Source organism: Salvelinus namaycush, chromosome 11 (genome assembly GCF_016432855.1).
Source record: "Salvelinus namaycush isolate Seneca chromosome 11, SaNama_1.0, whole genome shotgun sequence".
Taxonomy (NCBI): Eukaryota; Metazoa; Chordata; class Actinopteri; order Salmoniformes; family Salmonidae; genus Salvelinus; species Salvelinus namaycush.
Genome location: NC_052317.1, coordinates 44,972,494 through 44,987,062, shown reverse-complemented (window position 1 = coordinate 44,987,062; position 14,569 = coordinate 44,972,494). Strand labels below are relative to the sequence as shown.

Sequence of the window (14,569 nt, the reverse complement as noted above, 5' to 3'; positions counted from 1 at the left end):
TGTTGTTTTTTAATACAGTCTAAAGGGTAAAGGCAACATGGCGGCGAATTATTGAATAGGACCTCTATGGTGAATGATCTGAGGAACTAGCCTCGGCGTGACCAAACAGTGATGTTGCCTAGCGATCTCTCGTGTACCTGTTAATGTAATACTTCATATCCTAATTCGTTGGGTTGTTATTGTTCCCAGGAATGTTCTAAAAGAGCCAACAATGGGAAGTTCACTCTGAGAGATTTACTGGTGGTTCCCATGCAGAGAGTCCTCAAATACCATCTCCTACTACAGGTATGTTTACCACAGACACACTATACACTAGATACTCTCACAACCACTGTTAGGGGTCTGTGATATACATTTCCACTGGGGGGCGACAGACTCCACGTCTTTTCTCTCTCCACTTTCATACTTCCCTCTCTGAGGAGAGGGAGAGGGAGAGGGAGAGGGGGAGGGGGAGGGGGAGGGGGAGGGGGAGGGAGAGGGAGAGGGAGAGGGAGAGGGGGAGGGGGAGGGAGAGGGAGAGGGGGAGAGGGAGAGGGAGAGGGGGAGAGGGAGAGGGGGAGAGGGAGAGGGAGAGGGAGAGAGGAAGAGGGAGAGGGAGAGAATATTTGTTTATTTGGATCCCCATTATGTGTTGTTTAGAGAGGGGTTGCTTTCAGCAGTCTCTTTTAGAAATAAGGAGAACAAAAGCTCAGATTTCAAAGGAACTGGACATTTGAGTCTTGGCAGGACTCCAGTGGGCTGAACTGCATGTATTTAGCAAGCAGACACAGTGATATCCCAGCAGACGCAGTGATATCCCAGCAGACGCAGTGATATCCAAGCAGACACAGTGATATCCAAGCAGACACAGTGATATCCAAGCAGACACAGTGATATCCAAGCAGACACAGTGATATCCCAGCAGACACAGTGATATCCCAGCAGACACAGTGATATCCCAGCAGACACAGTGATATCCAAGCAGACACAGTGATATCCCAGCAGACACAGTGATATCCAAGCTGGAACAGTGGGAGGAGTTCAGGTTCATCACGGCTTGGTTTCACTTTCATGCTGTTATAAAATCAATATGATTTTGTTGTGTAGTCCCCTGTAGGCAAACGTCATAGGAAAAGGACTGTCCTGTAGTGTAAATCCAGGATAATTGTGTGTTAATCTAAACCTAATGTTAATCTAAACAATGTGAAGCTGAGCCTGTGTGTGATTATTACTGGTGATTCCCCTGTTGTCTCTGTCTGTTAGGAGCTGCTCAAACACACCTCCGACGCAGCCGACAAGAACAACCTGAAGATGGCTCTGGATGCCATGAAGGTAATCAGACCGTCTCTCTTCTTCTCTTACTAGACTACAATCAGAGAATAGACACTAAACGTTGGACTGTGTGTTGACCCAGGACTTGGCTCAGTATGTCAACGAGGTGAAGAGAGACAAGGAGACTCTGAAGGAGATCGACCAGTATCAACGTTCCATCGAGAACCTGGTAACATAAATCATCAGGATTAGACACATCAATTTGTTTCTATTGTTGTCCAAAGTGCAATGCGTTCCCAGACACATACCGTACTAGTCCTCCTGACCCACACTGAACATGATCTCACTGATATCATATTAACCACCCCCATCCCATTACCTTCCCTTACCCCCCTCCCATTACCCCCCTCCCATTACCTCCCCTTACCCCCTCCCATTACCTCCCCTTACCCCCCTCCCATTACCTCCCCTTACCCCCTCCCATTACCTCCCCTTACCCCCTCCCATTACCTCCCCTTACCCCCCTCCCATTACCTCCCATTACCCCCCTCCCCTTACCCCCTCCCATTACCTTCCCACACACCCCTCCCATTACCTCCCCTTACCCCCTCCGATTACCTTCCCATACACCCCTCCCATTACCTCCCCTTACCCCCTCCCATTACCCCACTTCCATTTCCTCCCCTTACCCCCCTCCTATTACCCCCACCTCCCATTACCTTCCCTTACCCCCTCCTATTACCTTCCCTTACCCCCTCCCATTATCTCCCATTACCTCCCCTCCCATTACCTCCCCTTACCCCCTCCTATTACCTTCCCTTACCCCCTCCATTATCTCCCATTACCTCCACTCCCATTACCTTCCCTTACCCCCTCCCGTTATCTCCCATTATCTCCCCTCCCATTACCTTCCCTTATCGCCCTCTCATGACCTCCCCTTACCCCCTCCCATTACCTTTCCTTATGCCCCCATTATGACCTCACCTTACCCCCCTCCCATTACCTCCCCTCCCATTACCTTCCCTTATCATGACTACCCCTTACCCCCTCCCATTATCTCCCCTTACCTCCCCTCCCATTACCTTCCCTTATCCCCCTCTCATGAACTCCCCATACTCCCCTCCCATGACCTCCCCTTAAAACCCCATCCCATGACCTTCCCTTATCCCCCTCTCATGACCTCCCCTTACCCCCCTCCCATGAACTCCCATTACTCCCTCCCATGACCTCCCCTCCCCATACCTTCCCTTATCCCCCTCTCATGACCTCCCCTTACTCCCCTCCCATGACCTCCCCTTACCCCCTCCCATGACCTCCCCTCCCCATACCTTCCCTTATCCCCCTCTCATGACCTCCCCTTACTCCCCTCCCATGACCTCCCCTTACCCCCTCCCATGACCTCCCCTTACCCCCATACCTTCCCTTATCCCCCTCCCATGACCTCCCCTTAACCCCATCCCATTACATCCCCTTACCCCCATCCTATTACCTCCCCTTACCCCCATCCCATTACCTCCCCTTACCCCCATCCCATTACCTTCCCTTATCCCCCTCTCATGACCTCCCCTTACCCCCTCCCATTATCTCCCCTTATCTCCCCTCCCATTACCTTCCCTTACTCCCATCCCATTCCCTCCCCTCCCTGAAGAACCAGCCCCTGGAGAGCTACGGACGGCCCAAGGGGGACGGAGAGGTCCGCATGGTGTCTAATGTTGACAAGAAGAAACAGGACAGGTGAGATGGGATCAGGAAAGGCAGACTAACTACAGGCTGGTTTCCCAGACCCAGGGACTACTGAATTCAGGCTGGTTTCCCAGAACCAGGGACTACTGAATTCAGGCTGGTTTCCCAGAACCAGGGACTACTGACTACAGGCTGGTTTCCCAGACCCAGGGACTACAGGCTGGTTTCCCAGACCCGGTGACTACAGGCTGGTTTCCCAGACCCTGTGACTACAGGCTGGTTTCTCAGACCCAGTGACTACAGGCTGGTTCCCCAGACCCAGTGACTACAGGCTGGTTCCCCAGACCCAGTGACTACAGGTTGGTTTCCCAGACCCAGTGACTACAGGCTAGTTCCCCAGACCCGGTGACTACAGGCTGGTTTCCCAGACCCACTGACTTCAGGCTGGTTTCCCAGACCCAGTGACTACTGACTGCAGGCTGGTTTTCCAGACCCAGTGACTACTGACTACAAGCTGGTTTCCCAGACCCAGTGACTACTAACTACAGGCTGGTTTCCCAGACCCAGTGACTGCTGACTACAAGCTGGTTTCCCAGACCCAGTGACTACTGACTACAGGCTGGTTTCCCAGACCCAGTGACTACTGACTACAGGCTGGTTTCCCAGACCCAGGGACTACTGACTACAGGCTGGTTTCCCAGACCCAGGGACTACTGACTACAGGCTGGTTTCCCAGACCCAGTGACTACTAACTACAGGCTGGTTTCCCAGACCCAGTGACTGCTGACTACAAGCTGGTTTCCCAGACCCAGGGACTACTGACTACAGGCTGGTTTCCCAGACCCAGTGACTACTAACTACAGGCTGGTTTCCCAGACCCAGTGACTACTAACTACAGGCTGGTTTCCCAGACCCAGTGACTACTACCTACAGGCTGGTTTCCCAGACCCAGTGACTACTGACTACAGGCTGGTTTCCCAGACCCAGTGACTACTAACTACAGGCTGGTTTCCCAGACCCAGGGACTACTGACTACAGGCTGGTTTCCCAGACCCAGTGACTACTAACTACAGGCTGGTTTCCCAGACCCAGTGACTACTAACTACAGGCTGGTTTCCCAGACCCAGTGACTACTGACTACAGGCTGGTTTCCCAGACCCAGTGACTACTGACTACAGGCTGGTTTCCCAGACCCAGTGACTACTAACTACAGGCTGGTTTCCCAGACCCAGGGACTACTGACAATAGGCTGGTTTCCCAGACCCAGGGACTACTAACTACAGGCTGGTTTCCCAGACCCAGTGACTACTGACTATAGGCTGGTTTCCCAGACCCAGGCACTACTAACTACAGACGGATTTCCCAGACCCAGTGACTACTGACTACAGGCTGGTTTCCCAGACCCAGGGACTACTGACTACAGGCTGGTTTCCCAGACCCAGTGACTACTGACTACAGGCTGGTTTCCCAGACCCACTGACTATAGGCTGGTTTCCCAGACCCAGGGACTACAGGCTGGTTTCCCAGACCCAGGGACTACAGGCTGGTTTCCCAGACCCACTGACTACTGACTACAGGCTAGTTTCCCAGGCCCAGTGACTACTAACTACAGGCTGGTTTCCCAGACCCACTGACTTCAGGCTGGTTTCCCAGACCCAGTGACTACTGACTACAGGCTGGTTTCCCAGACCCACTGACTTCAGGCTGGTTTCCCAGACCCAGTGACAACTGACTACAGGCTGGTTTCCCAGACCCACTGACTACTGACTACAGGCTGGTTTCCCAGGCCCAGTGACTACTGACTACAGGCTGGTTTCCCAGACCCACTGACTTCAGGCTGGTTTCCCAGACCCAGTGACTACTGACTACAGGCTGGTTTCCCAGACCCACTGACTATAGGCTGGTTTCCCAGACCCAGGGACTACAGGCTGGTTTCCCAGACCCAGGGACTACAGGCTGGTTTTGGAGACCCAGTGACTACTGACTACACGCTGGTTTCCCAGACCCACTGACTTCAGGCTGGTTTCCCAGACCCAGTGACTACTGACTACAGGCTGGTTTCCCAGACCCACTGACTACTGACTACAGGCTGCTTTCCCAGGCCCAGTGACTACTAACTACAGACTGATTTCCCAGACCCAGTGACTACTGACTACAGGCTGGTTTCCCAGACCCAGTGACTACTGACTACAGGCTGGTTTCCCAGACCCAGGGACTACAGGCTGGTTTCCCAGACCCAGGGACTACAGGCTGGTTTCGCAGACCCAGTGACTACTGACTACACGCTGGTTTCCCAGACCCACTGACTTCAGGCTGGTTTCCCAGACCCAGTGACTACTGACTACAGGCTGGTTTCCCAGACCCACTGACTACTGACTTCAGGCTGGTTTCCCAGACCCAGTGACTACTGACTACAGGCTGGTTTCCCAGACCCAGTGACTACTGACTACAGGCTGGTTTCCCAGACCCAGTGACTACTAACTACAGGCTGGTTTCCCAGACCCAGTGACTGCTGACTACAAGCTGGTTTCCCAGACCCAGTGACTACTGACTACAGGCTGGTTTCCCAGACCCAGTGACTACTGACTACAGGCTGGTTTCCCAGACCCAGGGACTACTGACTACAGGCTGGTTTCCCAGACCCAGTGACTACTAACTACAGGCTGGTTTCCCAGACCCAGTGACTACTACCTACAGGCTGGTTTCCCAGACCCAGTGACTACTGACTACAGGCTGGTTTCCCAGACCCAGTGACTACTAACTACAGGCTGGTTTCCCAGACCCAGGGACTACTGACTACAGGCTGGTTTCCCAGACCCAGTGACTACTGACTACAAGCTGGTTTCCCAGACCCAGTGACTACTAACTACAGGCTGGTTTCCCAGACCCAGGGACTACTGACAATAGGCTGGTTTCCCAGACCCAGGGACTACTAACTACAGGCTGGTTTCCCAGACCCAGTGACTACTGACTATAGGCTGGTTTCCCAGACCCAGGCACTACTAACTACAGACGGATTTCCCAGACCCAGTGACTACTGACTACAGGCTGGTTTCCCAGACCCAGGGACTACTGACTACAGGCTGGTTTCCCAGACCCAGTGACTACTGACTACAGGCTGGTTTCCCAGACCCACTGACTATAGGCTGGTTTCCCAGACCCAGGGACTACAGGCTGGTTTCCCAGACCCAGGGACTACAGGCTGGTTTCCCAGACCCACTGACTACTGACTACAGGCTAGTTTCCCAGGCCCAGTGACTTCAGGCTGGTTTCCCAGACCCAGTGACTACTGACTACAGGCTGGTTTCCCAGACCCACTGACTTCAGGCTGGTTTCCCAGACCCAGTGACAACTGACTACAGGCTGGTTTCCCAGACCCACTGACTACTGACTACAGGCTGGTTTCCCAGGCCCAGTGACTACTGACTACAGGCTGGTTTCCCAGACCCACTGACTTCAGGCTGGTTTCCCAGACCCAGTGACTACTGACTACAGGCTGGTTTCCCAGACCCACTGACTATAGGCTGGTTTCCCAGACCCAGGGACTACAGGCTGGTTTCCCAGACCCAGGGACTACAGGCTGGTTTTGCAGACCCAGTGACTACTGACTACACGCTGGTTTCCCAGACCCACTGACTTCAGGCTGGTTTCCCAGACCCAGTGACTACTGACTACAGGCTGGTTTCCCAGACCCACTGACTACTGACTACAGGCTGGTTTCCCAGGCCCAGTGACTACTAACTACAGACTGATTTCCCAGACCCAGTGTCTACTGACTACAGGCTGGTTTCCCAGACCCAGTGACTACTGACTACAGGCTGGTTTCCCAGACCCAGGGACTACAGGCTGGTTTCCCAGACCCAGGGACTACAGGCTGGTTTCGCAGACCCAGTGACTACTGACTACACGCTGGTTTCCCAGACCCACTGACTTCAGGCTGGTTTCCCAGACCCAGGGACTACAGGCTGGTTTCGCAGACCCAGTGACTACTGACTACACGCTGGTTTCCCAGACCCACTGACTTCAGGCTGGTTTTCCAGACCCAGTGACTACTGACTACAGGCTGGTTTCCCAGACCCAGTGACTACTAACTACAGGCTGGTTTTCCAGACCCAGTGACTACTAACTACAGGCTGGTTTCCCAGACCCAGTGACTACTAACTACAGGCTGGTTTCCCAGACCCAGTGACTACTGACTACAGGCTGGTTTCCCAGACCCAGTGACTACTGACTTCAGGCTGGTTTCCCAGACCCAGTGACTACTGACTACAGGCTGGTTTCCCAGACCCAGTGACTACTGACTACAGGCTGGTTTCCCAGACCCAGTGACTACTGACTACAGGCTGGTTTCCCAGACCCAGTGACTACTGACTACAGGCTGGTTTCCCAGACCCAGTGACTACTGACTACAGGCTGGTTTCCCAGACCCAGTGACTACTGACTACAGGCTGGTTTCCCAGACCCAGTGACTACTGACTACAGGCTGGTTTCCCAGACCCAGTGACTACTGACTTCAGGCTGGTTTTCCAGACCCAGTGACTACTGACTACAGGCTGGTTTCCCAGACCCAGGGACTACTGACTACAGGCTGGTTTCCCAGACCCAGGGACTACTGACTACAGGCTGGTTTCCCAGACCCAGGGACTACTGACTATAGGCTGGTTTCCCAGACCCAGGCACTACTAACTACAGGCTGGTTTCCCAGACCCAGTGACTACTGACTACAGGCTGGTTTCCCAGACCCACTGACTATAGGCTGGTTTCCCAGACCCAGGGACTACAGGCTGGTTTCCCAGACCCAGGGACTACTGACTACAGGCTACTGACTACTACTGACTACTGACTAGCATGTGTGGCTTTCTCAGGCTTCATTATATGGACAGCATGTAAAACAACGTAGGAACTTCTTTATGTGTAAAATGACAGAATACACACTGTAAATGAACTTGTATGAACTTGTTTTGGGCGCAGACATATCTTCCTGTTTGACGGGGCTGTGATCGTCTGTAAGAGACGAGGAGACAACTATGAGATGAAGGATGTCATCGATCTCAACTACTTTAAGATCACCAACAACCCCACCCAGGATAGAGAGAGCAAGAAGGTCAGTCCGCCACAGCCAGGAGACATGCGCAGACCTTTGGAGGGGCATGTGCTCAAAGTGAAAAAAGCCCTCCCCCCCTCAACCCTCCTCCACAACAACAACAAAGTTTAGCCCAAATTCCTTGCATTCATAATTCTCTACTGTTCAAGGAAAATAGGGGAGGGCTATCAGCTGATCATAGCGACTGTAGAAAATGTAAATCAGCTAACTACTTTTTATTTTGTATTTAACCTTTATTTAACTAGGCAAGAACAAATTCTTATTTACAATGACGGCCTACCAAAAGACAAAAGGGGGCTGGGATTAAAAAATAAAATAAAAATATAGGACAAAACACACATCACGACACCACAACACTACATAAAGAGAGACCTAAAAACAACAACATAGCAAGGCAGCAACACAAGACAACACAGCATGGTAGCAAAACAACGTAGCAAAAACAACATAACAGCAACATGGTAGCAGCACAACATGGCAGCAGCACAACATGGCAGCAGCACAACATGGCAGCAGCACAACACATGGTACAAACATTATTGGGCACAGATAGCAGCACAAAGGGCAACAAGGTATAGACAACAATACATCAGGAGAAACAGCTAGCTAAACTGTTAGCTATGCTGTTGTAACAATTAAACTACTCTTTACCTGTGATTGGAGTTTGTTCTGCTGCTAACATCTACATTGAAGGCCTACTAAAAAAAGGTTAAATTGAACCCTTTCCTGTCTCTGACCACGAGAGATGACATACAGCAACAAAAAGCAGCCAGTGTGCCACTACTGCCACTGCTGGTCTAGCTAGTTTGATGAGCAATTCTTTACAGAACAAAAGATAAGAGACTAAAATTAATATAACAATTCTCTGGATAAAAAACAAATGCTACCAATCTCAGAGGTCTCTAGGGTTGCCTACCCTGTTGGCTTTCTATCTGTCTACCTGCCTGGCCTAACCCTAACACTTACCTTCACCAACAACCCTGACCAACAACCCCGTCCAGGATAGAGAGAGCAGTTGGCGAAAATGTTAATGATGATAATATAGGATGTTAATATAGGATGTTAATATACGGCGATGTCAAATCAAATCATGTTAATACAGGGTGATGTAAACCTCTACAGGATCAGTGTCCCGACCTCGGGACGGTTGAGCTAACGTAGGCTAATGCGATTAGCATGAGGTTATAAGTAACAAGATCATTTCCCAGGACGTAGACATACAGTGGTTCATCCTTTAATAGTTGCAGTGTACTGCGGCGCAGCATGCATGGTGCCGCAGAATTCTATGGCACGTTATTTAAGTGCCAACCACTGGTACCATTAATGCTAGTTAGTGCTAGTTTTACCACCAGAGGGCATCTTTGAGAAGCATTTTATAGCCTTCAATAGTGGCTATATTAGATAATTTAGAGAATGTAAGAGAATGAGAATGTAAGAACATAGTATATGGGACTGATTTTAAGAAGTGTTGCTTAATGAATTGGATTAATATTATGGTGTTTTTATTCCAAGAAAAACAAAAAACCCTCTGGGTTTCCGTTAGGATGGAATGGAAAATATTGCGCTGTACAACGTGACAGTTGGGAGTACAGTACTGGGCTGTTTAGCTAAAGAATCCCCGTGTTGTGCGGGCATGCGGGAGACCGGGGTTCAATTCCCCAACGGGGAGGAAGGAGTAGGCTGTTCTTGTAAATAAGAATTTGTTCTTAACTGACTTGCCTAGTTAAATAAAGGTTACATTAGAGCATAACATTTATACACCCTAATTTTCTAATATTAGTCTAACCAATACCCAAACAGAGATTCAGTGAAAATTAAAATCTCATTGATTTATCAAGACCAGTCCCCATGCTTGTCTCAGAGCAGCGCGAAAAGGTGCTAAATAGTTGTAGGCTTTTGCTTCAAATCCTATTGCTTCTAACTTCAATATGCTCTTTAAATAAATAAGACCTAAACCACTTTTAACAGCACATTACTCAACACTCGTGAGACTCAAATCGCCTACGGTAGGGCTGCAGTATATTGAAAAATATGACGTGACTCTCCGCCAATAATTACATATAGAGGATTGGAGGATTCTAAATTGTAACCAAAAGCCACCTCATGGGTCACCCGGTGGCAGCCGGCACAGGTATCGAACCTGCAACTGTAGCAATGCATTTAGAACTGCAGGAGCCCCCATCCACACCGGAGCCCCCATCCACACCGGAGCCCCCATCCACACCGGAGCCCCCATCCACAAAGTATCAAAATACAGAGAGGTGTTGGTATATTGTCCTGCTAATAGACATAATGGGCTATTATAATACTGTACATTGTGTCCAGGTTAGGATAACCAAAACAATTATTTGTTTAAGACTATCAGAAAGAATGTTGTACTTATTTTGATCCAAAGCCATGAATGTCACTCAGCTTTATGTAGGTGCCGGCTGTATGACTGTGTCATCAACTTGATAATATATAACGATATTTTGGAGGTTATATCATTTTCAAAAATACGAAAGGGAGTGATTGTAATCTGAATAAAGGCCAAAATAATATATTTGTAAGGCCAAGACATTTATTTCTGTTTTTAGAGGGAGAGAAACGCTGGGCCAATTGTGCGCCGCCCATAAAGGCCAACATATACAGGAACGCTAACAAAAATAATTTGCAGAAAATCGTTATTGAAGACATCTATGATCTAGTCATCTATGATTCTCCTAATTATATTTTAAAAGAGGAAGCTAAATATTTTAGGCAGATGTTCTCTTTTCAGTCTCATCCTCTCCCACTGAATGAAGATTACGGTAAGGAATTATTTCCAAATAATATAAAAAATTGAAAATTAACAAATGTACAGAAAGATCAGTGTGAAGGCCAAATTACAGAGGAATAACTTTTTGAACCTATTAAATCCTTTCAGTCTGGAAAACCCCCAGGGCTTGATGGCATACCGGTAGAGGTATATCAAGTCTTTTTTGATATACTAAAAGCTCCATTGTTAGATTGTTTTAACCTCTCTGGTATAAGTGGGACGCCCACCTCGACAACAGCCAGTGAAATTGCAGGGCGCCAAATTCAAATCAACAGAAATGCCATAATTAAAATTCCTCTAACATACAAGTATTATACACCATTTTATAGATCAACTTCTTGTTAATCCAACCACAGTGTCAGATTTCAAAAAGGCTTTACGGCAAAAGCACACCATGCGATTATGTTAGGTCAGCGCCTAGCCACAAAAAACCATACAGCCATTTTCCAACCAAGGAGGTGTCACAAAAGTCAGAAATAGCATTAAAATTAATCACTAACCTTTGATGATCTTCATCAGATGGCACTCCCAGGACTCCATGTTACACAATAAATGTTTGTTTTGTTCGATAATGTCCCTCTTTATGTCCAAAAACCTCCGTTTTGTTGGTGCGTTTAGTTCAGTAATCCAAAGGCACAAAGCACGCTCTCAACATCTAGACGAAAAGTTTAAAAAAGTACAGTAAAAGTTCGTAGAAACATGTCAAACGATGTTTAAAATCAATCCTCAGGTTGTTTTTGTCATAAATAATCAATAATATTTCAACCGGACAAAAGCTTTGTCAATAGAAAAGGAGAAACAAGAAAGGCGCGATCCCGATCACACGGTGGACTCATCTCTGGAAATGTTCACTGTCCACTCATTGAAAGTGCTGTATCTCCCTCATTTTTCAGAGTAAAAGCCTGAAACAATGCCTAAAGACTGGCCACATGTAGAAGAAGCCATAGAGATCGTGAACTGGGTCCTAAGTCTTTGTATGGTGGATAAGCTTACAATGGAAAAACAGCCTTTCAAAAAAAGAGTACTTCCTGGATGGATTTTCCTCAGGTTTTCGCCTGCCATATCAGTTCTGTTATACTCACATACATTATTTTAACAGTTTCGGAAACTTTAGAGTGTTTCCTATCGAAATCTACTAATTATATGCATATCCTAGCTTCTGGGCCTGAGTAGCAGGCAGTTTAATTTGGGCACGCTTTTCATCCAAAATTCCGAATGCTGCCCCCTACCCCAGTGAAATTTTAACCACTCCTATAGAAATGGTAGTCTGTCAGGTACTCAGCAGGAAGGTCTGATTTCTCTATTATTAAAAGAATACCCAGATGGCAAATGCAAAGATCCAGTCTATCTAAAAAAAAACTGGAGGCCCCTTACACTTCAATGTTGTGATGCAAAAATACTATCGAAGTGCATAGCACTCTGAATTAAAAGGGTTTCACCAGGTATTGTTCTTCCTGATCAGACAGGTTTTTTACATGGACGATACATTGGAAATAATATACGACAACTACTAGAAATAATAGAACATCATGAAACATCTAAGAAGCCAGGCATGGTATTTATAGCAGGGATGTTAATATAGGATGTTAATATAGGGGGGTGTTAATATAGGGGGATGTTAATATAGGAGGGTGTTAATAAGGGATGTTAATATAGGATGTTAATATAGGGATGTGTTAATATAGGGAGGTGTTAATATAGGGGGTGTTAATATAGGGGGTGTTAATATAGGGGGGTGTTAATATAGGGGGTGTTAATATAGGATGTTAATATAGGGAGGTGTTAATATAGGGAGGTGTTAATATAGGGGGTGTTAATATAGGGGGTGTTAATATAGGGGGTGTTAATATAGGGGATGTTAATATAGGGGGTGTTAATATAGGGGGTGTTAATATAGGGGGGTGTTAATATAGGATGTTAATATAGGGAGGTGTTAATATAGGGAGGTGTTAATATAGGGAGGTGTTAATATAGGGAGGTGTTAATATAGGGGGGTGTTAATATAGGGGGGTGTTAATATAGGGGGTGTTAATATAAGGGGGTGTTAATATAGGGGATGTTAATATAGGGGGTGTTAATATAGGGGGGTCTTAATATAGGGGGTCTTAATATAGGGGGTGTTAATATAGGGGGTGTTAATATAGGGGGTGTTAATATAGGGGATGTTAATATAGGGGGTGTTAATATAGGGGGTGTTAATATAGGGGATGTTATTATAGGGGGGTGTTAATATAAGGGGGTGTTAATATAGGGGATGTTAATATAGGGGGTGTTAATATAGGGGGGTGTTAATATAGGGGATGTTAATATAGGGGGGTGTTAATATAGGGGATGTTATTATAGGGGGGTGTTAATATAAGGGGGTGTTAATATAGGGGATGTTAATATAGGGGGTGTTAATATAGGGGGTGTTAATATAGGGGGGTGTTAATATAGGGGGTGTTAATATAGGAGGTGTTAATATAGGGGGTGTTAATATAGGGGATGTTAATATAGGGGGTGTTAATATAGGGGGTGTTAATATAGGGGGTGTTAATATAGGGGATGTTAATTTAGGATGTTAATAGAAGGGGATGTTAATATAGGGAGGTGTTAATATAGGGAGGTGTTAATATAGGGGATGTTAATATAAGGGATGTTAATATAGGGGATGTTAATATAGGGGGTGTTAATATAGGGGATGTTAATTTAGGGGATGTTAATATAGGGGATGTTAATATAAGGGATGTTAATATAGGGGATGTTAATTTAGGGGATGTTAACATAGGGGGTGTTAATATAGGGGATGTTAATATAGGGGATGTTAATATAGGGGGATGTTAATATAGGATGTTAATATAGGATGTTAATATAAGGGATGTTAATATAGGGAGGTGTTAATATAGGGGATGTTAATATAAGGGATGTTAATATAGGGAGGTGTTAATATAGGGGATGTTAATATAGGGGATGTTAATATAGGGGGTGTTAATATAGGGGGTGTTAATATAGGGGATGTTAATATAGGGGATGTTAATATAGTGGATGTTAATATATGGAGGTGTTAATATAGGGAGGTGTTAAAATAGGGGGGTGTTAATATAGGGGATGTTAATATAGGGGGTGTTAATATAGGGAGGTGTTAATATAAGGGGATGTTAATATAGGGGGTGTTAATATAGGGGGGAGTTAATATAGGGGATGTTAATATGGGGGGTGTTAATATAGGGGGTGTTAATATAGGGAGGTGTTAATATAAGGGGATGTTAATATAGGGGGTGTTAATATAGGGGATGTTAATATAGGGAGGTGTTAATATAGGGATGTGTTAATATAGGGGGTGTTAATATAGGGGGGTGTTAATATAGGGGGGTGTTAATATAGGGGATGTTAATATAGGGGGGTGTTAATATAAGGGGGTGTTAATATAAGGGGGTGTTAATATAGGGGGGTGTTAATATAAGGGGGTGTTAATATGGGGGGTGTTAATATAGGGGATGTTAATATAGGGGGTGTTAATATAGGGGATGTTAATATAGGGGGTGTTAATATAGGGGGGTGTTAACATAGGGGGTGTTAATATAGGGGGTGTCAATATAGTGGATGTTAATATAGGGGGTGTTAATATAGGGGGTGTTAATATAGGGGATGTTATTATAGGGGGGTGTTAATATAAGGGGGTGTTAATATAGGGGATGTTAATATAGGGGGTGTTAATATAGGGGGGGTGTTAATATAGGGGATGTTAATATAGG

At 46.7% G+C, this 14,569-nt stretch overlaps 1 protein-coding gene across 1 annotated transcript in view; it reads left to right on the top strand.

Annotated features, from left to right (window-relative positions):
* Nucleotides 1-14,569, top strand: part of vav3b (vav 3 guanine nucleotide exchange factor b) — a 140,628-nt gene that overhangs the window by 52,483 nt on the left and 73,576 nt on the right. Inside the window, exons 10-14 of the mRNA XM_039003302.1 lie at nucleotides 190-285; nucleotides 1,243-1,311; nucleotides 1,394-1,480; nucleotides 2,900-2,985; nucleotides 7,906-8,038. Of these exons, the coding sequence (XP_038859230.1) occupies nucleotides 190-285; nucleotides 1,243-1,311; nucleotides 1,394-1,480; nucleotides 2,900-2,985; nucleotides 7,906-8,038 (471 nt within the window). The remainder of the gene's footprint in view (nucleotides 1-189; nucleotides 286-1,242; nucleotides 1,312-1,393; nucleotides 1,481-2,899; nucleotides 2,986-7,905; nucleotides 8,039-14,569) is intronic.